The sequence below is a fragment of the Peromyscus leucopus genome, chromosome 1 (genome assembly GCF_004664715.2).
Source record: "Peromyscus leucopus breed LL Stock chromosome 1, UCI_PerLeu_2.1, whole genome shotgun sequence".
Taxonomy (NCBI): Eukaryota; Metazoa; Chordata; class Mammalia; order Rodentia; family Cricetidae; genus Peromyscus; species Peromyscus leucopus.
In genome coordinates, this window is record NC_051063.1 from 157,775,317 (window position 1) to 157,798,633 (window position 23,317).

The 23,317-nt window shown below is 37.1% G+C and overlaps 1 protein-coding gene across 1 annotated transcript in view; it reads left to right on the plus strand.

The window, feature by feature from the left end:
- Positions 1-23,317, plus strand: part of Uri1 (URI1 prefoldin like chaperone) — a 59,471-nt gene that overhangs the window by 20,836 nt on the left and 15,318 nt on the right. The window contains exons 2-4 of the mRNA XM_028877731.2: positions 1,564-1,598; positions 14,812-14,890; positions 15,818-15,953. Coding sequence (XP_028733564.1) covers positions 1,564-1,598; positions 14,812-14,890; positions 15,818-15,953 — 250 coding nt within the window. The remainder of the gene's footprint in view (positions 1-1,563; positions 1,599-14,811; positions 14,891-15,817; positions 15,954-23,317) is intronic.

A 23,317-nucleotide genomic window follows, 5' to 3' on the forward strand; every position in this document is an offset into this window, starting at 1 on the left:
ATGATTATGAATATGTAACTAGTTAATATGCAGCTACGAAAGGATTATCATGTAGAGGTTAATGAACACTCTGCTCTTACGGGTTGCAGGGCTTTTCTTTCTGTGCTTTTGGCTCACTTCATGCTTGGAAACACTCCCGCTAAGACTGGAAACATCCTGACTGTTTTGGGGTCTCATCTTAATGGAGTTCTTAAATAGAAACTTCATAATTTTTTTTTTTTTGCAAGGATTTGTTTTTTCTTTTTCAGTTTACATTTAATTCTGTTTGTCTTTTATAATTACTGCCAAATCAGAAACAGTGATATTAACTGATGTGGCTTTAGTGAACTCTTACAGATGTTAAGTCAATGTTCTATTATATATTGCCACTGTTATTAAGTGTTGCTGTGTGATTGATACTTACTGCAGATCTTCATTTGGTAGAGACTTGTTATGCTGAGTTAATGTGTAGTATGGCTGAGTATGTGATTACAGCATGTATTTTGGTTCAGGATTGCTGCCTTACTATTTAAAATGTCCAAAAGGGAGGACATTTTTTGAGGAATTAAATGTTAGAATAGAGGAATTTAGTGACAACTAAAAAATTGTGATTTGGAGGGTGAAACATTTTGCATAATCAAGAAATAGGATTGGCTCTGAGAACCTGGAGCTGAAAGTAGGCCATGCTGCTGTCTTCCTCAGGTGGCATTTGCGTTCTACCTTTTGTGCCTTAGTTTCTCTGTCTTTAAGATGGCACTGTGGCATTTAACATTTTTATTGATGGGAACTCAAAAAAATAGGTGATTAGCATTTTGTGAAAATAGTATTAATTTAAAAATTTCTACTTAACTGCTGTTTTTCTAATTGTATTTTTTCCTGTGCTGATTAACATTTTTGTTTTCTTAGTATTTGAGAATCTATTGAAATATCTTAAAGGAAAGTGTAACTTTTATGCATAATTCCATTCTTTTAGTATTGTAAATGGCTTAAACTGGGTGTCAAGTGCATACAATTTTGTCCTAATTCACTGGTTGGGGGAATGAGCTGTTCAGAGTATCCCTTTATTCCAAGTATTTCTTCTTGAAACAGTAGAAAAATGAATTCATTTTTAATACATCAGAATAAAAATAACAGGTGGAAACATTTGGAGATATGCTGACAAAATAAAATATTTTCACTACTGTCATTTTTTTTCCTGCTGAAATGTGGATGTTACATTGATTTCTTGTTATTTATAATATTTGTATATTCTAGAAAATATGTAACATTGAAAATGGTCTGTAGATTGTACAAAATGCTAGTTATCTTATATCATGTGTCATCTAATAGTTATGAAGCAGGTTTTGTACCAAAGTCTGAATTGGAAAGCTGTAATTTGTTCTGCAGTTATCAGCCTGCGTTAGAGGGCTGTGATAAAGTGCATTGCTTAAAAACTAACATCCCCATCTCTGTACCTCTGACAAATAAAAATGTACACTAAGGTGTTAGTAAATCTGTAAAGACACTGTGTAGTTTTCTGATGCTGATTTTTCCATCTGTACCTAGCCTTGTTTTTTCATGAGTAGTTGTCTGTTTTCATGACAGGTGGTCACTAACTGCCAAGAGAAAATCCAGCATTGGTGAGTGAAAGATGCTTTTATTATAATTCTGAAATATGATGGGAATCTCCTACTTGTATTTAAATAATGATGTGCACCTGGGTATGCGTGTGAGTGTGTGCATGTGTGTGTTTGTGTGCATGTGTGTGTGTGGGAGAGAGTCAGAGAGCAGTAATTGAATTCCGGTGATCTCCATTTTGAATGCCTTTGATACTAATTTACATTGTCTTTAACCCTTCTTGGAGTTACATGTTTACCAATTTTCTAAAGTTTTGTCACCATCTGTGTTGATTCTAATCCCTCCTTTTCATTAAAAAAATGAATAATATTAATCTCATTTTGATGTAGAAATCGAGACATTGTTTTTGAACTTTGTTTTGGGGATATTTCTTAATGTTTGTAGTAGAAAATAATTGGAATCAGTTTAAAAAATAATATTGGAAATAGGGCATAGATATATTTTTCTCAAGTTTGAAAAAGCTAATTAATCTGCATTTTAGAGCCTGCTTTATGGCCTGTACTTTTTTAGAGAGAAAGAAAGCATGTCTATTTTGATGTGCTAATCTATAGTTAATAGGACAATGCCTGGCAAATAATGTGCTTTCTATTCTATCGCTTCTGAGGAAAACGCTCAATTTAATGGTGAATAAAATCTTATATTAGGAGTTGTCATGAGGTATGGCTGTTGATCTTACAGATATCAAATTACAGTCTATCCATGCTGTGTTTACGAAGATTTTACTGAGAGAACAACAGGAGCTGTCTTGATTATTGTCTGCAGGGTTATTGCAAAATCATCGTAACTGCCCCTTTAGTGGTGAGATTAAACCTTTGGTTATACACCATCAAGCATATAATATTTTAAATTTATTTTAAAAGACTTTTTCTTCATGCCTGAGAGATCTCCAAGGAAATAATTTATAGTTAGTGTATATCAAATGTTTTTGGTTTAAATGCACATAGGCTGCAAGCAATGGATAAGAGTGAAGATCTGTGCAATCTGTACCCATCATCTTATTCAATTTGGACTATTGGCTTGCGGAAACCAATCTAAAACTAATAATACCCACTTTATAAATAAAAATCCAGGACTTCATTAATTTTCAGTAAATGCAGCGTTGTAATTGCATCCACTGGTGGTGTAGGTCTGTCAACATTTCCATAATAGACTGTTCACTTTGCACTGTACATTCATTTGAGCTTAAAATGCTAAGTGTATGCAAGCCCTTGGCCAGAGAAAGCTTTTCCTTTGTAGATTTGGCCAAAGTGACTTATTTATCAGTAACCCTTAGAGGCAGTTTCATTCCTTGGACATGTGCATCTTGTTTTTGGTAAGGGGTTCAGAAATAAGAGGATGCATTCACTCAGAACAGACTCCAGCATACATACACAAACCTGGAATTAACATCTTGCTTCTAGGTGCCTTGGTAAAATCCTTCCTCTGGTGGAGAATTCTTGAAGACAATGGACATGTTTTTATTTTGTCTGTGCAATTTTTACTTCTGTGTTTGGCTCAGAATAGTCCCTTAATGAATATTAAATAAGTGAAGATAAATTTGTAGTTGTTTTAGCTACACTGTTTTATTTACAAACAGCACCACAGTGTACAAGTCTGGAGAGTAGTAACAGGCAGAATCCTGACAATAGATCAGAGCAGGCTCATCGACCCTCAGTCTTACTTCTGTGTACAAGGCTTCTAAACTAAGAAGACTGGCACATTTGCCTATACAGTAGTTTAAAGTTTATTGTACCTTGTCTGTATGTTAAAAATTACAATTCTTTTTCCTTCATTAATTTTTTTCTGCTCTGAATCACTTCTGACAGGATTTAGGAAACAGTTATTTTATTTGCCTATCTATAGTATCATGATGTTGCTAGAATCTAAATGACCAGTGAATTCTGAACTCATTTAATATATTCAGAAATTGAAACAAAAGTGTCCACTTTCTTACCAGAGTAGGGATCCGGAGGTTGTGGCAATCTTGTGCTATCATGTCTCACAACTTCTGTCAAAGAAGACTTTCCTGCCATTGGCAAGGCTGAGGTTTCTTTCCAACCTAAAGAACCAGCCACAGAGGTTCCTAGTAGGACCCTAAACAGAGATATCAAAGCAATTTTTTTGCAATTTGCTGGCATATGGAATAGAGGAAGTTCATAGACTGGAGCCTTGAATACATTTTTTTTTTTCCTTTTTTTCCCCGAGATAGGGTTTCTCTGTGTAGTTTTGATGCCTGTCCTGGGTCTTGCTCTGTAGACCAGGCTGGCCTTGAACTCAGAGATCCACCTGGCTCTATCTCCTGAGGGCTGGGATTAAAGGTATGCGCCACTGCCGCCCGAGATACAATTTTTAAAAGCATATTGCTTTTCATTTTTTGCCTCATGGCATTAGCCAGTCTAAAGTGCAGTTTGGGTAGCAATGTCCTCATCTACATGGGTGTCTGATAATATAAGGAAGAGCAAAATAAATGACTTTAAAAATGCAACTTTTTTACTAGTGGTGCTGATGTGTATTTTAAAAAGGGTTCTTTTATTTAGAGACAAAAAATACATCCTAGGCTTTGAAATACTCTTTTTTTTTTTGGATGTTGGACAAAAAGTAAAAGTATTTGTAGAAAAATAGGAGTGGAAGTAGTCTGGGACTGTTTTAGGACCTACTGAGAAAATTAAATTCCAGGACTCCGGTGAACTAAGAAATTAATAGTATTTGTTCACTTAAGAGCAACTAAAAAAGGAAATATTTGAATCTAGCAGATAAGAACTGTATACAATTCTGTTAAAATCACTAATAGTGATTTAAGTTTAGCCAAGATTTAAGTTTGTTTTTTTTTAATTAATACAACATTAATCCATATGGTGGTGATGCATACCTTTAATCCAGCAATTGGGAGGCAGAGGCAGGCAGATCTCTGAGTTCGAGTTCAGCCTGGTTTACAGAGTGAGTTCCAGGACAGTCAGGAAGACACAGGGAAACCCTGTCTCGAAAAACTAAAGTCAAACAAACAAACAAACAAACAAACAAACCCAAAGCCTTTTTTGTCTTATCATTTTTACTTCACACAGGAAAATAAGATGCTGTAGGCTTATTTTCTCCTTGAATGTTAATGTGTGGTCTCCTGTTTGGTCCACTTGGAGCTGGTTATCATGTGGGGAATATATTTGCATCTTCTTTCTAACATTCTTGTACAGCATTTGGAATCACAGGCCTGCATTTGAGTTCTGTCATTTGCAGCCTGGAGCTGGTTACACTAAGAACCTGCAGTTTTCTTCCAGGAAGACTTGCAGGTCTTCGGTGTGTGCTCGCCTGTCACTCAAGAACTAAGAGTAGATACTATATCTTTTTGGAATGCTGGAGATGCCACATAAATAAGGAAAAAGAATAAAAAAATCTCATGGTTTTGTATGTATTTGTGAATGTTTTGTATTCATGCCATCTTCTTTATTTGTTTGTCTGGGTCTTGTCTTCCACTATGTCCCAGGCTGGCCTGGAACTTGTGGCAGTCCTCCTGCCTCAGCTTCCTACAGTACTGGAATTCTAGACAGGTGCTACCGTGCCCAGTCATGCTGTATCTTTTCATAGGCAGAAAGTTGGCGTTCTCAGCATATTCTTAGAGCTGTGTGTGCCTGTCTTAAGTAAGTTTTGTGACGAAGCTTTTTAAGCAAAAGGCGATAGAGCAGGGTAGGCAGCCGGTAGGTACCCATCACTTAGTGTCAGTAGTTGTCAGCTCGACTAGCATTGGTAGCATAGACCTGGCATCATGGTACTCAGGATTCCACTGCCCAAGGTGAAGGATATCCTGGGCTAAGGATGGCCTTAGCTGAGCCTGCTGTCTTTATGGTATTTATACCAGCATCCTTTCCTTTTATATGACTTCATGGAAACTGCAAGGCCACATTATGATGTTCAGAGGAACTTGTAGAGCTAGACAGATTCAGAAGGTGAAGAAGTAACTGCTCTCTTTTGCTAGAACAAAAAACAAATCATGGCCATTTTTAGTATAAGGCAGATGATACCTGTTGGCCAGGTCTCATGAGAAACACTCAATACTTTGTGTTGCTTGTGGGATTGAATAAAGTAGTGCCTGTGGATGGGGCATGGTTAAGTCATGCACGGAGGCCTTGTCCATAACAGTAAATTGTATGCAATGGAGGAGTAGAAATAGCTTGCTTGGGGGCTGGAGAAAGAGTCCTTGGTGGTTAGCGCACATACTGCTCTTGCAGAGGACCCAAGTTGATTTTCCAGCACCTACACCAGGCTGCTGCAATACCTGTAACTCTAGTTCCAGGATATCTAATGCCCTTGGGCACCTGCGCTCATGTGCACAACCACCATACATATAATTAAAAAGAAAAAATACCTTGTTTCTTTAAGGCTTGTAAGAGGATTTTAGGTAGTGAAGCTATCTAGTATTAAATTGCACAAAGCCAACTTAAATGAAAATACAGTATTTTATTTGTGCACATGTTTAATATTGCAAAGAGTAGCTTAAAGTTTGACAAACTTGAATGTGAGCCTGTGAGTTTTGAGAGAGAAATTGTGAAACAAATGCTTGATATTTGTTACTTTTTAAAAAGAAAACTGGATAATTTTTATTACTATTTGGGGAAACTAGTTTCTGTTATAGTTTATGGTCATAATAATTAGTGGGCAATAGAAACATGTGAATAGGGAAAACCATAAGTCTTTCTAAAAACTCATCTTTACTATTAGGAAAATACTTTACTAAGAGGAAAATACATACATACATACACACACACACACACACACACACACACACACACATAAATGCTTGTATCTTACACACACATATGAATGTAGAGAGCATATCTGCTTGTCTGATGTTGTTGAGAAAGGGAAGAATCTGTCCCATAAAATCTTTTTTCCCCAGTCTTACCTGCTACCCCAGGGTGGAGTGAGACTTTACTATGGAACCCAGGCTACCCCAGAGTCCCAGTTATCCTCCTGCCTCAGCTCCCCAAGTGCTAAGATTACAAGTATAAGCCACCACATTGGATATTAGTGAATATTTCTTCTTAACAGTTCCTGTGAATACTTGTGTTTTCTTACAACCTTCATATGTGTGTATATGAAATTTACTTTTATGTAGTCTGCATACTTGTAGAAATACTTATTTACAACCGATGACTTTATTATTCAGTGTATGGTGAATTGGGAAGCTAATTTTTCGGAGTTCCTATTTAATAGATTATGTTTTTGGTCACTGTTTTGTATAGAACCTTCTATCGGATCCCCCCTACCCCCTTTTCCCATCCCTTTGAATGAAACAGAGAGCAATCCCAATTGTCTGGATATTTCACCTGCTTTTGCTCTTGGAGTTGGGCAGTTACCACTGAATGACTTTCAAGGAATGATGGGGAGGAAGAGTAGGTACAGTGGGTACAGATCTCTTTCTCTGTTTTTCTAGGTTCCTTTTTTTGGGGGCGGGGTGGGGGGAGTGTCATTTTTGTCATTATCAAACACCACCTCCCCCTAGGTTGGGGGTTGTGTTTGAGGATTTTTGTATGTAATGTTTCAGAACAAATTGTTTTATTTTATGGTAAGTGCCTACATTTAAGTATGTGCACCATCTGCCTGGTGCCTTTGAAGGCCAGAAGAAGGCCTTGGACCTTCTGGAACTGGAGTTCAGATGGTTGTGGGTCACCTGACATGGATGTTGGGAACTGAACCTGAGTCCTCTGTAAGAGCAGTAAGTACTCAACCACTGAGCCATTTGATCCAGCTCCCCTGTCCTGAATTAATTTTTAAATTTTTCTTCTGACTATAAAGTGAATACATGCTTAGTTATTATAGAAAAGTTGTAATAAAATAGTAAAGATAAATTTACTTATAGTTGAAACTAATTTTTTCCCAGTATTTTAAAAACATTTTATTTTATTACTTTAAGCTTAGCGGTAATGTATATATTTGGGCTATGGAGGTCAGGTTAGAAATTTTTATTTTCTTTTTCTTTAATGATTTCTAACTTACAATTTGAAATTGTTACTTTTAGTAGTCTCCAAGCTTTTCTGTCATATTTTTGGATGTAAGAAAATTAATTTTGAGGGATAAAAATGACAGACTTAAGTTTAGGTGGGATTTTCTCTCTCTCTCTGAGTTTTTAATATTTAAAATGCTCCAATTATGGGGCCTGGAGAGATGGCTTAGCAGGTATGAGAACTTCTTGCTCTTGCAGGGGACAAGTTCCATTCCCGACACCCATGTCAAGTCCCAATAGCTTGTAACTCCATCTCTAAGGGATATGATATTTTCTTTTGGTCTCTGTGGCCATCTGTATATGCACACATAGACACACAAATAAAAGTTGTTGTTTTGCCGGGCGGTGGTGGCGCACGCCTTTAATCCCAGCACTCGGGAGGCAGAGACAGGCGGATCTCTGTGAGTTCGAGGCCAGCCTGGGCTACCAAGTGAGTTCCAGGAAAGGCGCAAAACTACACGGAGAAACCCTGTCTCAAAAAACCAAAAAAAAAAAAAAAAAAGTTGTTTTTTTGTTTTTTTTTTAACAGTCCCATTTATAACTTTTTGGAATATTACCTTTGATGATGTTTTTCTAGGATCCAAGTACTTTGTCTGGTTCACAACTTCTGGACTGACTTAAGTCCAGTGAACATCTGGGGCAGCCAAGGGTTTGATGCTTAGGATTTTCTTCTTTCCTTAAATTTTATCAGTAGACAACCACAATTTATACCTTAAAGTTTTTCATTTTTCATTTATTCTTTAAAAATAAGAATATACACAGTAATGACAACGTTCATCAGAGTTACTATGTAAGATTGCAGTGTGTGGCTCACAACTGGATCCCCATAGTCCAGAGTGTTGCTTCTGCTTTTGCAGTATAGCAGTCCAGATTCCAGCATTCTATAAAGCGCATGATGTGTTAGTGTCTGCCTAATGCAGAAAAATGCAGGCTGTACAAATTGACATACTTGTAATTAATTTTTTTAATAACTCACATGAACCAAATGGTGAGGCTTTCCTATTATTTTTATTCACTTCTGAGTTAAAGATAATTTTGAGGATTTTTAAATACTTAGTAGATTAAGAACCAGTATTACCTTCCCTCTCCACCCCCTCTTTTAAACTCCTATAGGAGCTTTGACCTCTGAGAGTATGAGAAGGTCTCTGTTTGTAAACTTTGGAAAATGAGTTCTTCTCAGTGTCATAGGAACAGCAGCCTAAATCCAAGGTGGCCAAAACAAGTACTGTTTCCTAAAATTGACTTTGGAAGTATAGAAAACCTAAATTGATGTAGCAAAGGCTATATATTATGTAGATTTAAGTAGAAGCTGGTACAATCATTCAAAGATGGAGAGATAAACTCCCCTCTCTATTGATCGGTTCCTCCCTTTAACTTATAACAGGAACTTGTATCAGTTATATGAAATTAGGGAAACAAACAAGGGCATACAAATTACTGGAAAATTATCACATAGACTTAGCTGAACTTGGCTACTTGAGGATTTCTTTCTAAGACCAGTATGCTTTTGTCTAATTTTAGAACTCTCCCTTTCCACTTTTAATTCACGTCTGATTATTCTTAGAGCAAAATATTAATTATCAATGGAGAAACAGGCATTTAAGATAACTGACAAATCTCAGGTCACATATCCATGTGGTTGGCTGTAGAAATAATGTGGGAACACATTGTCCCTCAAGCTTCACTGTGTGTCCCTTGTGTTGTAGCCACTGTGCAGAGTTAAATGGAAGAAGTCTATTGGAGTGGTAGTTGGATCTGCCTCTCAATAATTTGTTAAGCTGATGTAAAATTATAGGTTATCTTTGTTTTTGTTTTTGTTTTTCGAGACAGGGTTTCTCTGTGTAGTTTTGGTGCCTGTCCTGGATCTCACTCTGTAGACCAGACTGGCCTCGAACTCAAAGAGATCTGCCTGGCTCTGCCTCCCGAGTGCTGGGATCAAAGGCGTGCGCCACCACTTTTGGTTATCTTTTTATCTTTAGATTATTTTTTTTTTGTTTTCTGATGACTAATAAAATATGAGGAACATGTATTAGGTCACCAACATTCTGATGAAGTGAGCTCTTAGGTGTGATACAGTTATAAAAAGGAATATATCCATTTTGCCTTAAATTATTTTTAGTAAAAATAATTTTAATTATTGAATTAAGTGATGTCACTGAGCATTTTGCTGTGACTTTAGGGAAAAAAAAGTAATGCCACTGATTTCATACAAATATATTTAAATTGTAAATGAGAAGCATTCCTTTGCCCACCAGTTCACAGAAAGAACTGTTCCTTTCGAGAATGTTCATATTTTGTCATGTAACTTAAAAACTTCTTAGACTTAAGAGAACACTGAAGAAAGTTGTCATTTCTTGCTGTAGCAATGAGAGAGAATTTTTCTGCCTGAACTGAACTGAACTTTACTTTCTTAACTCTAGAGGTGTCCCAGGGATGGATTGCAAAGTTTAGAAAGGCCTGCTAGATTTGAGTGATGGCCTCTGATGTGGCTCAAGGCTCTGTTGCAGAGGAGTGGGTGAATAGCTAGTGACTTGGATTAAAAGCAGGCTTTCTTAGATGTTTATAGGATAGTTCTAAAGTGATGATAATGAACTAAAAATAGTGCTGTTGACTCCTGTACATTTCAGAAGCTTCAGGTTTCATCATTTCTTACAAACAACTCCTGGCTACAGACAATAACCCGAGAGTTTGCACTAATGTAAAGCCCTTTCCTTTAAAACATCTCATGGTTTTTTGTTTGTTTAGCAGGCTAGGTAATAAAAGAGAAAGAATGATGTGAGACTTCCTCCAGTAAGACAGTTTAGTGTTAGTATTTTCTGCCAGTTATGTCTTCCTCCTTAAGTCTTCCTTATGTCTTCCTCCTTGGAAGATTCTGCTGTTCTAAGCAGAGATTTTGTTTCATCCCTTTAAAGATGGAGATGAGAGCCTATCACTTGCTTGGAACAAGGGATTGTAGAGCTTACTTTCTCTTAACAAAGTGTTTTTTTTTCCATAAGAGAAAGATTAAATACGTAGACTATTTTTCATGCTCTCCTGTACCCCTTTAAATAATGTTACATAGAACAGTTGGACTGAACCTTGATTATACACCAGCCCTGTCTTACTCATTAATCCGTTTTGTTCTGAGGCATTTCAGAGCAAGTCATTGGCATACTTCACTTTTAAATACTCACACACACGCACCTCATTTAGCTTGCTCTCTCAGACTCGTTACACTTCTGTGAAAATAAATATTTCCCATAGGATCTGTCCTGATCTTAATGCTTTAAGGTTAGGACTATTTATAGATGTGTTCTATGCCTTCATTGCTGCTCCTTTTTAAAACCAAGTGCTTCTCAGGTATGTAGACATAGCCAGCGAGGTTCAAAAGAAGCTTGCTTCTATATGCCATTCATTTGGGCTCTAGTTTTTATTTTTATGAGGAATGTTGTATGAAACTATTTGGTATGAAATAACGCTTCTTGAATAAAACTTTAGAGTTAAGAATTGAAGACTGTAAGCTTGGTGGCACAGGCCATTTATACCAGCTACTTGGGGCTGAGGTAAGAGGATGGCATGTTCAATTTAGTGAGCCTAGGCAATTTAGTGAGACCCTGTCTCAAAAAAAAAAAAAAAAAAAAATTAAAAGAGGGCGGGGGATGTAAGTCAGTGGTAGAGATTTTGCCTAACATGCATAAGGCCCTATGTTCAATCTGTAATACCAGGAAAGGAGTGGTGGTGGGACTGAATCTAATCTGTGTTAAATACGGTGAAGACAAACATGGGAGTAAGTGGATTGGAGAGGCTCACTCTAGCTATACCTGGGCTTTGTTTTCTATTTGAAGAAATAGTAGTTTAGGTGATTCTCTCTTGGTTGCTATATTTTAGTAAGACTATAGCACCTAAAATATATGTTTCCAAGTAGTAAAGTTGACAGATATGTTAATATTGGGGTGCTAATACTTTCGCCAATCTTTAACATTATTCTTAAGACAACTTGTATTGGGGGTTTGAGAGGTGGCTCAGTGGTTTAGAGCACTTGTTGCTCTTGTAGAGGACCAGGCTCAATCCCTGGCACCCACATGGTGGCTTACAACTATCTGTAACTCTAGTTCCAGGGCATCCAGTGTCCTCTGCTGACTTCTGAGGATACCAGGCATGCATGTGGTGCACAAATGTACATGTAGGCAAAATATTCATGTAAAAAATAAAATTTTAAAGCCAGGTGTGGTGACTTACACTTTTAATCCCAGCACTTAGAGGGCAGAGGCAGGCCAGTCTATGTGACTTTCAGGCCAGCATGGTCTACAAAGTGAGTTTGAAGACAGCCAGAGCTTTTACACAGAGAAACTGTGTCTCGAAGAAAGAAAAAAATCAACTTGTATTTTTATGACTCAACAGTTAAGAGCCCATACTACTCTTGCAGAAGACTTGGGTACAGCTCCCAAAACACATATGGTAGCTTACAACCACTTGTAATTCTAGCTCCAGTGGATCTGATTCCCCCTTTTGTTCTCCTTGGGCACTGCATACATTGTAGGCAAACTCTCTTACAATTAAAAAAAATATATGTATGTACACACACACACACACACACACACACACACACACACACACGAACTTTACTGCTGCAAAGGTTTGTGATATTTTAAAGGGATTATTGGCTGTGTGTGTTAGAGGGCTATGGAGATCATGTTTTAGTTAAGTGCTTGGTCCTAGACATTTTGACCAGAGTGGTAGTCAGGGATTTCTTCAAGAACATAGCTCTCCTTCCTTCAAAAAGTATTTCTGCATTGCTGTGTTTTGAATCATCTTCCACTTTCTTTTTCTGTCTTTAGAAAATAACTCAAAATGTAGAAATAGCAACTCTAATCTTAAACTGTTCTCTAGTTTGTCCACACTTTTGTTTTAGAGAGAATTATTAATGAAGGTTAAAGCTGAGCGTTCATTTGGAAATACTGATTGCTGACATTACCTTGGTTGAACTTTCTGTTCTCTGAGGGCTTATGAGCTTTCTTTTTCTAAGTCCTCCTTTCTAGGTGTGATTTCCAGCGTAAGTCATGGATAGTCCTTGAGCTTTTACACAGTCTATCTGAATCACAGAGGCTGTTAGTAGTCCATAGACAAATGAGCGTCTGTGATATGTTGGCACTGTATCACATCATCCTGTTTATTGCTCATATTGACCCTGTTTCCAAAGCCTCTGAGTGGTGGTGACATTCAGCTGTCCTGTCATCTCTTCTCAGTAAGTCACACTATCCAATTGAATGGCCAAGTTAAATGGATCTTATCTTAGTACTTAATCTTTTCTGAAAATTATGCTTTAATGCTCTGTGAACAGGCATTTTTCCAGTTTTTAGCATGGAAGAAGCTAAGTTAATTTGTGTAAGTAAAGTAGGAAAGCTGGGATTCACTTTTTGGTTTGACCTTAAAGCCATGGTTCCTCTGGGCCTGGGCCTGGTACATGAAGGTTTTTGCCATTTTGTCCATATAAAAATGTACCCAAAAGGATAATTTATTTCCTTAAGAAATACAGTAATAGGATCTTGGAAGATGGTTGTCAGTAAAATGCTTGCTGTTCAAGCGGGAGGACCTGAGTTCTGATTCCCAGCTCCACATAGAAAAGATGGTTATAACCCCAGTGCTGGGGAGGCAGAGACAGGAAGATTCCCTGGAGCTTGCTAGCCAGCCATTCTAGCTGAATTGGTGAAACCTTATCTCAAAAGTAAGGTGGAAAGTGATTGCAGAGGACTCCCAGTGTTGGTCTCCAGTTTACATATGTGCCTGTGCACTACCTCCAATCCTCACACATACATGCACAAAAGAAATACCACAGTAGACATTTTGTCTTTGTTTACAGATAAGGATTTATGGAAGAGTCTATACAGAGTACTTGAACTTTGGAAAAGGAGATTTTTGTATGAGAGATAAGATGAAGAACTAGAGTAGCTGGGTGTCTACCTCAACAGGACACAGGAGATCTGACTCTCTACAGTGCTGGTTTTCTATTTTCTTTCTGTGTTATCTTGTATGAGAGAAAAATGTTGAGTGATATTCCTGTAGGAGTATTTTCAGGATAAATAGCAACACATGTGAAATTCCCTGAGATCTTAAGACTGAGTGGATAATCTTTATTAATTATGCTACTACTGCTGTAGTGAAGCTAAGGAATAAACTGATGCCAATTCTATGGCTTGTAGTAGAGTCATTTTTATTATCTAGGTGATTACCTACATGACAGTTAGGATAAATTTTAGTCTGACAGTATATGTTCATTTAAATTACTTGGTGACTTTGTGAGCTTATTGTTTTTATTATCTTTTAACAGAATAGTTCAGTGCTCTAGATTTGTTTATTGCCTCCATCCTAGCAAAGAGTCCTTAGGAAACTTGGCCTCCAAAGTAGTATCATCTCAAGTATAGGCAAGTGCTTGGGCTTAGGAAAGGGATGATTGACTCCCAGTAGTCTGAAGTACTGGGGAGGAGCAGTTTGGACACCTGCTGCTCTCTGCTCTAGCACAGTCACATCTTAGGATTGTTTAAATGGATGACTGTCATTTCAGCCCATCCCCCACCCCTTTTCTCCTTTTTTCTTTGAGGCAGAATCTCATTGTAATCCAGTAGGTTGGCTTTGAACTCACTATGTAACCAATAATGACCTAGAACTACTCATCCTCCTGCCTCTTACTCCCTAGTGTTGGGGGTTACAGGCATGTACCACCAAAACAGAATAGTTCTGTTTTGATAGACCATGAAACAGATTTCAGACACTAGTTGAAATGCTTCTGCTGCCTAATTTTTTTCTGCCCTTGGTCAGATTTCTTATCTTGTTCACATTCGTATGACTAGTTGAAGAGTTGATAACACCAGGTCTTTTAGCTTAATATTTCTGATGAGGACTGAAGTTGCATCTTCTGTTCACAGTCTCTACTGTACAATCTGTTTATTCACTCAGAAGCTGTATGACATGTCTTCTCAGTTTGAGTTCCTGCCTCCTCCTAAACATAGCCACTCTGGAGGCATTTCCTTAATTTTTACATTTTATTTAGACTAGGCCATCTTCTACCTTAAGAAGCTAATTTTCAAGATGTGAGTGTTCTGTTTCAGAATGATTTTAATTTCTGAGGGAATTTATAGAAGAACAATGCCATTGCTGGACCTAAACACATTTTATTGTGGTATTAACTGATGGACGAAGCCAACAGGACTCTTGACTGTTGCTGGTCTGTGTACTCATTTTGCGTTTGGTGTTTTCCTCATCAGGGAGAAAGTAGACAGTGACTATAGTGCTCTTCAAGAGAGACTGAGGACCTTGCCTGACAAGTTGTCTTACGACGTCATGGTATGCTTGCTGTGTTTCTTTTAGAGTCACATGTTGTTTGTTGTAGACAGTCTAATGGCAAAATGATAGGATATTGCCCTGCTGTGAGGGTCAGTTCACAAACTGTTAGCTGATACACTGTCAGAGTTGACTCCATAGCAAGGAAGGTTTGCTTTGTTAGGCCTTAAAACAAAATAATATAATAATTTGTATATAATTATTGTGGTATAATGACATATTAGCAAAAATCTGACATATTGGCATGCAAATATATTTTTGCACATAAACTGTAATTATGATAGGAATATGACATTCAGTTATTTCCTGTTACCCAGAGCAAGAACAATCCATAATGTCTGATAACTCACAGAATTAAAACCCAGAACATTGATTTTTTTTTTTTTATATGAGAGGTGCTATTAGTTTCTTTTTGAATGACCTTCCTCATGACATACAATCTGTCCCAAGCCTTTGACTACATCCTCTATTGCATCAGTGTGCTTCATGAGGATTTGTTTTGTTGTACTAGATTAGGTATGGGTAGGTAGATGGCAATGAAACTGCTAATTCCTACCTTAAAACATAGTTTTAGTTACCATGGTTTTAGTTATACTGACAATAGTTTTCATTACTGTTTTGGTTTCATTCAGACTTTAGAATTAATGAAATGTATAAACATTCAGAGACAGCACTACTTTCTCTAATAGCTGTCATGGACATATGTTGTGGATTTGTTTTCCTGTTTTAATATGGATTTATTGGTGTAATACAATTTTCTATAGATTTTCCTGGTGAAATTTCAATATAATGTTAAATTTTTGTGAAATTGACATCTTATTTTCCCCAGTGCATAGGTAAGAATTAAGTAATGTAGGGTTTCTCATGGTAAGTATTTTTAAAATGTAATGTTTAAAATTTTTGCCTTTCTCTTTCTTTTTTAACCAATAGGTACCATTTGGGCCACTTGCCTTCATGCCAGGAAAACTTGTCCACACTAATGAAGTCACTGTTTTACTTGGGGACAACTGGTTTGCAAAGTGCTCGGCAAAGCAGGCTGTGGGTTTAGTTGAGCACCGGAAAGAACGTAGGTACCTCTTGTGAAGATGTTTTCTGTTGTGTTTGTGTTAGGTGGCAGGCTCCCTAGCTGGGGATGGTGACCCAAGCAGTTGTCAGGATTTGCTAGTCCAGACTGTTTGCTGTTCTGGACTATAGGTAATCTAAGGAAAAATAGCGTTTGAAAGTGGAAGATGGGATGATGCAGGTTGGAAATACTTCCTATACTCCAAAGGTATGAAGTGTGAACCACAGGTATTACGCTGTTCAGTGAATAGACCTTGAGACAGGAGTTGGGGACATTTTATACTAGTGACTGATACGTCTTGTTGCTTCATAAGATTTTGCTTTTAATATTCTAGGACCCAGGAGTAATTTATTTCCTTTGTCACAGAATCAGAGAAATTCCTCTTTATAAAAGTTAGGAAGTCTTAAATGTGCTTTTTGTTTGTAGGAAATCTCATTTTTATTTTATTGAGATCGGATGTGGAGAGCTACCTTGTAGGTAGCTTGAGGTCTTGCCTCATCTTGTAAGGCTACTTTATTTTTGCTTACCCAGTTTCTTGTTCTATATGCATACCTGGATACACCTTTGCACTCTGGCTTAGTTGCATTTTGACAGTAGGCTTATTTAATTTCTTATCTGTTCTTATTTTTATAATATATGTAAATTGATATATCATCCTGCTTTCAACCTTCTAGTTGAAATATATGTTTGAATATAAATTTTGGAGGACCCTCCTGTATAAGTGATATCATACTAAATACAGCTGACCTTTCTAAAGCTGAAACACTTTTGCTTACCCAGAGGTGGGTATTAGTTGGAGAACTCATTTATTCTGTGAAATTCTGTAAACTATGGTTGAAGACAAATTGCAAATCAAGTCCAAGTTTGTAATTGGTTTACATTTTGATCTTTTGTGACACTAATCAGAATCCTATTGTTGGGCCTATATATAATTTCTGGCAGTGATTAATCTGGGTTTTGCTGTGTTAAAATTAGTCAGTCCACTAGATAGGAGATGGTGGGCATGGTTCTTAGATGCCTTTCTCACTCGGAGGCTTTGCTTGTTGACTGGTGTTTGCACATAGAAAGTCAACCTGGAGTTTGGAAAAGTTTGTTTATTGATTCTCACACCAGTTAATGATTGAGAGACTGGAGCTCTAGAGGAAAGAAACAAGAGGTTTTTTTTTTGTTGTTTGTTTGTTTTTTGTTTTTTGATCACTTCCCAGTTCCATGTAATTTTGGAAAGTGACTGAACATGTGACTCAGGATAGATATTTATGTAATTGTCAGGGCACATATTTAACTGCATAGAGCCTAATAGGATAAGAGGATTCAGAGGTTTTTATCCACAGTTTTAGGGTAGTTTATAATAGCTGAAGAAAATGTTTAGATGCATTGTTAAACTTGACACAATAATAAAAGGTGCATATGATCCAGTCCCAGGTGGCTGATCCAGGTCCCCTCACTGGAAACCTTCCATCTTAACTAGTCTCTTAGCATGACTGGTGGGTTTGCCCAGTTGGAGGTGTGGCTCTGGAACAATGTGGGTTTTTTTTCTTTGCAGTTTTGCATATAGATTTTAGCAACTTCAGCATATCATTCTTTTTCTTCCATATTTAACATGAAAGCATTCATCTTTTTTCTTAACTGAATCCCTTTATGGATCCTCTTTGGCCTTTCCACTGTGTGGCATCACTATTCTTTTCCTCTGAGCCATTATTAAAACAAGGGGTGCTTGAACACAGCTATCCTGTACCATTGAGCTGATAAGCAGACCGGATGACAAGTGAGTGTTGTGTATAGAGGCTTGGTGGCTTGGGTGGCTCAGTATGAGATTTCAACACATTTCTCAGCCTCTGCATGCAATTTAACATTTATGAACTGTTAATTTCTGGAGTTTTCAATCTCATATTTGGTGGTGAATAACTGGAATTGTGATGTGAGACTGTAGGTAAGTAGGACTACTACTCCGTTTTTTCTTAAAACAAAATAAATAGCAAGTTAAACATACAATCAATTTCTTCATTGTTGACCAGGTAATGGCAAGGTGGAAAGAGGTTTTTGCATGTAGAAGTTACGGCTTGTCCTCTTGATACAGATCTGCAGTCCCACCACTTGAGGGGTTGAGACAGGGTTTGACTTTCTGTCCCCCTCCCACTCCCCAGAAGGTAGTCATGGTGAGGAACAGAATGGGCTTGACAGTCACAGCTAGAGACAGTGACTGTGGGAAGAGGACAACAAGCTCAGCACCCTCCTTTTGTGCTGACCTTATTTTATTTTTATTTTTTTGCCATTTAATAAGAACATACCATCTTTTCATACTTCTTTTTTTAAAATTTTTTTATTTTTTATTTTTTCGAGACAGGGTTTCTCTGTATAACAGTCCTGGCTCTCCTGGAACTCACTTTGTAGACCAAGCTGGCCTTGAACTCACAGAGATCTGCCTGCCTCTGCCTCCCGAGTGTTGGAATTAAAGGCGTGTGCCACCACCACCCTGCCCATACTTCTTTTAAAATTTTGTTTGGTATACTGTTCTCTGAGCTATGACATGTGCATTGATCTAATTAACCATCACAACTATGAGTGTACATAGAACACACTGGAGTCAGGACGCAGGATTATACTATATGTTCCCTCATGCTCACTTGTATTTCAGCTCAACCTACACCAGCTTCTCAGGCTTGGCAATCACTGATTTATTCTCCATTACTGTTAATATACATTTTCCTAGAATGTTTTGCAAATGGATTCCTGTCTCTTTGGAGAATGGCTTTTTCACTTGCTCTAATGCTCTATCTGAATTGTTGTTTTGTATCAGAGTTCAGAGTTTTGTTGCTGAGTAGCCTCCAATATCTATGCATAGGTTTTTTTTTCAGTGCTTTGGAAGGACACTTGGAGCAAGTGTAAATGGAGTTATTGGAGAATGCCATACATAGGCTTTAACCTGCACACAGTTCTTCCTTGTTGTGCTGGGGCCCATAGTGAATGTCTGTTCAGGTTTTCAGAAATGACCAGACTTTTCCAGAATGTTTCTGTGGGTCAGAATGAAACAGCAGACCCAGTGTCTGCACACCGTTTTCATCACCTTTCTCTCTGTACTGGCAGTAGTGAGAACTCCAGAGCTTTTGTGTCCTTCTAACCACTTGAGAGATGGAAAGGAGTTAGAGTTTTGTCTCCTTAGTGATTGGTGATACTGAATATTGATGGATGAATTCATCTGCAATCTGTAGCCTCTTACCTGGTGAAGTTTTTAGCCACTTTTAAAAATTGGGGTTGTATTTTTTTTTAATTTATTAAAAATTTTTTAGATTGATTTTTCTTTTTAATGTGCTTTTTATTTGCTTGCATGTCTGTATGGGCCATTTCCACAGAGGCCAGAAGAGGGCATGGGAACTGGAGTTGGAGCTACTATATGGGTGCTGGGAATCAAATCTGGTTACTCTGGAGGAACAGCAAGTGCTCTTAATCACTGAGTCATCTCTCCAGCACCCCCAAGGGGTTGTAATTTTCAGAAACTTGAAAAGGTTTTGGGAGTTTGTTATACATATTGAATATGTCTCCTATTTGGAATATATGATATGCTTGTGTCTTTTGTCTATATCTTGTCTTTTCATTAATTGTTGATGGTGTTTTTCTAGAACAGTTTGAATTTTGAAGTCCAGTTTGTTGCTTTTCTCTCTTAGGGCCTATCTTTGTTATCATATCTAAGAGCTCTTCATTTACCTTTAGTACCTATGACTTTGCTCTTGTTTTAAGTTAATTTTGCTTTAGGTATGTGGTTTAAGTCAAGGTTAACTTTTCTTATAAGTGAGTGCACAATAGTTTTAACATTGTATTTGAAAATAACATCCTTTCTCCACAATTGACTTTGTACCTTGTCAGAATGAATTGGTAACTTGAAACCACAGGAAGTGCTCTACCAGGATGGTTAGAATAAAAAACATATAGTAACAAAAATGGGGAAAATTTAGAATCTTTGTGTGCTACTGGTAAGAATGTAAACTGGTATATATTAGAAAATTAGAATTTTTCAAAAAATTGTAAGCACAGGATTACCGTGAGACAGCAGAGATAGTGTGCAAATGAAATAAAAATTTACAGCCATACAAAAATACTGCAGATGCTAGTGGCAGCATTATCCATAGTAGCCCAAAGTAGAAACAACTCAAGTATTACCTATAGATAAAATGGATTGTCTCCATGCAGTGGAATGCAGTTTGACATGTCTTGAAAGTATTATGGTAAATATTATGAAAAGTATTATGAAAGAAACATATCTTGAAAATATTATTCCAAGGGAAAGAAACCAGTTACACAGGCCCCACTCCTTTCTGTGCAGTGTTTAGTATGACAAATTTATAAAATAGAAAGAGTGAGTTAGTATAGTGGATTGTTTAAGACTGTGAATACGAAAATATACATGTGTAATGATGCCTGCATAGCCCCAGGCATATATAAAAACCTTAAGTTATACATTTAAGTAGATTAATTATGGTATGTAAACTGTATCTCACTAAAATTATTAAAAAGTGAAGTATTGGTTATTGGCTCTTTGTATAGTTATTTTTGTAGACTGTCTATTTTGTTTCTTTGATCTGTGTCTATCCATGTTTCAATTACTATAGCTTTATACTGTGTATTAGGCACTGTGTATGTGCTCTGCTAGGATCCAGACTCAAGACTTAATGAGTTCTAGTTTGTTCTTTCTGAAATTTGATCAGGTTGTTTCAGTTTCTTTGTCTTTCAGTCTACATTTTAGGAACAGCTTGTTTCTATCTATAACAAATCCTGGGTATATTTGCCTGGAGTTGCCCTAAATCTATACATCAGTTTAGGAAGAATTGACATCTTAACTATACTAAGTCTTCCAAGCATATAAACCCTACTCAGTATTTAGGACATCTTTGACTTTTTAAAGACTGTTCAGTTCATGTTGTACCATGTGGCTTGTAATCCCTTGTCCGTTGTGTGAAATTCTTTGAAATAAATGCCCAGGGACTTTGAACGTAGACACTTGTGTCTTGTAAAAAGTGACATGTTTTAATTCATTTTCCATATTCACGCCTCTATTACTTTTTCTTGTCTTACTGCACTGGCCACTATGGTTGAGCAGGAGTGCTGAGAATAGTCATCCTGGTCTTACAACTGGCTATGAGTGGGCATCCTCGCCTTGTCATTTTTTTCTACCAAGGAAGGTATTTGGTCTTTAACTACAAGATATTGTGTTGTATGGTTTCTTTTTTTTTTTTCTTTTCTTTTTTTTTTTTTTTTTTTTGGTTTTTTGTTTTGTTATTCTTTTAAATTAGGACTTTCTGCCATATTAAGGAAGTTTATTTCTAAAATTTTAAAAATAATGAATAGATCTTGAATCTTGTGATGTATTCTTTCTGCTTATGTTGATATGCTCTTGTGTTCAATTTGTTAATGTGGTAGGTTATATTGATTTATTTTCTTTCTCCAAATGATCCATATTTGGTCATGGTATATTATTTTTGTATATTGCTGAGTATATTTTGCTAATGGTTTGTTGATTGATAGAGTGACTTGGGAAGTGTTCTATCCACCTGTGTTTTTGTAACATACAGCATAGAATTGGTGCTGTAAATATTTGGTAATATTTACCAATAAAGCCACCTGAAGGCAGAAGACAACTGACTACAAACTAAAATTCTTTACTAGGTACTACACTATGTAGACCCATCAAACTCTCTCATTTTCCCCAGAGAGAGTTTGATAATTTCTGGCATGAATTGCGTGGTTTTACCTAAGTTCTTAAGTTTATCTAGTAGAATTGTTTATAGCATTTCTTTTAAATGTATTTGGGGTGACAGTACTCTTTTTTAACTTTGTTTTTGTTAGCATGTATCTTCTTGCTCCTTTTGTATAGCTAGGTGTAGTGGTCCTCAAGTGGGCAGGTATTAGTTTTATTTATTTCCCAGGAGATTGGTGATGTATCAGTACACACTTTTTGTCACAGGTAGGTGTTAAGTGCCATTGATACCCAGTTGATAGCAACTAACAGATTCTAACTATGCTAAGTCCCCAAAGCTTCCTGACTGGTGAGGTTGAGGGGTGTATTGATCTTGGCGATCTCAGGACCCAACCTTTGGCTTTATTGCTATGATTATCCCCCCTTTGCTATTAAAATGTCTTCTGCTGTTCTTCTTGGTTTACTTTATGGTTCTTTTGTGGTGCTTATTCTCGGCTGTTGGTGCTGTCATTTTGACTTAGGCACTGCTGTAGTGCTGCATTGTTTTGACACATTGTGTTTTCATTGTCAGTTGAGTAAATTTTCCTAAGTCATGGGATGCGCTCATTGACTCACTAATCATTTAGGATGGGGAGGACAGGCTGTGACCTTTGGGCCACATCTGGTTGACTCCAGCTTTTATGTATAAATGTAAGCTAATCAATGAAAGAAGAATTGTGAGAGCGGGTGGGGAAAGAATAATATGAGATAAAGACCAAGCACAGCCCTCAAAATGTAAAGGAAGTACATTCTGGCTTCTTGCAGAGAAAGTTTACTAGTCCCAGAATTGGAAATGTTTGATTTTAAGTGCTGGGAGGGTTTTTCTGATGCTGCTTTCTAGTTTTATTTTTTTGTGGTTATGGGATGTGTATATGATAGGAGGTTTTAGAGTACAGTAAGACTGGTGGTAGGATTCGGATGTGTTCCATCTTCCTGAGTGCTTTGCCCTGGAGAAGAATACATTTGCTGTTTGGTAGAAAAGCACTGCACAAATGCAGTCACATGCTTGCGGGTGATGGTGTTCTGTTCTGCAGCTGCTCATTTTGTTTGTTCAGTGTGGAGAGAAGAATGAACTCTCCAGGTAGAATTGTGGCTGTGGCATGTCTTCCTCAGTTCTGTCAGTTTTAGTTTCAAGTATTTTGAGGCTTATTTTCAGACAGTTAAAGTTCTGTGCTTTGCTGAACCACCCCTTCATGATCATATAACTTTCTCTTTTATTCCTGATTCTTTCTACATAGGTTTCTTGTCTAATGTTTGCTATGTGTGTTTCCCATTCCTAACATCTGTGCTAATTATAGCAATAATAAAGTGCATTTCTTGTACACAGCATACCACTTCCCTTTTTAATCCATTCTGACAATTTCTCTCAGTTGTTTTTGGACTGTTTACATTTAATGCAATTGTTAATATATTTGGAATTAAGACTTAGCATTTATTTTTTTCTCTCTGCTTCTCTTAGTTTCCTGTTCTTTTTTGGACTGCTTGATATTTGGTTTTGTTTGTGCATTTTCTTTATTAATGCCAATAGAACCTTTTTTTCTTTTTAAGATTTACTATTTTTAGTTATGTGTAGGTGTATGTGTCTGCATGTGAATATGCACATAAAGGCAGGTGCCCTCAGATGCATCAGATTCTCCTG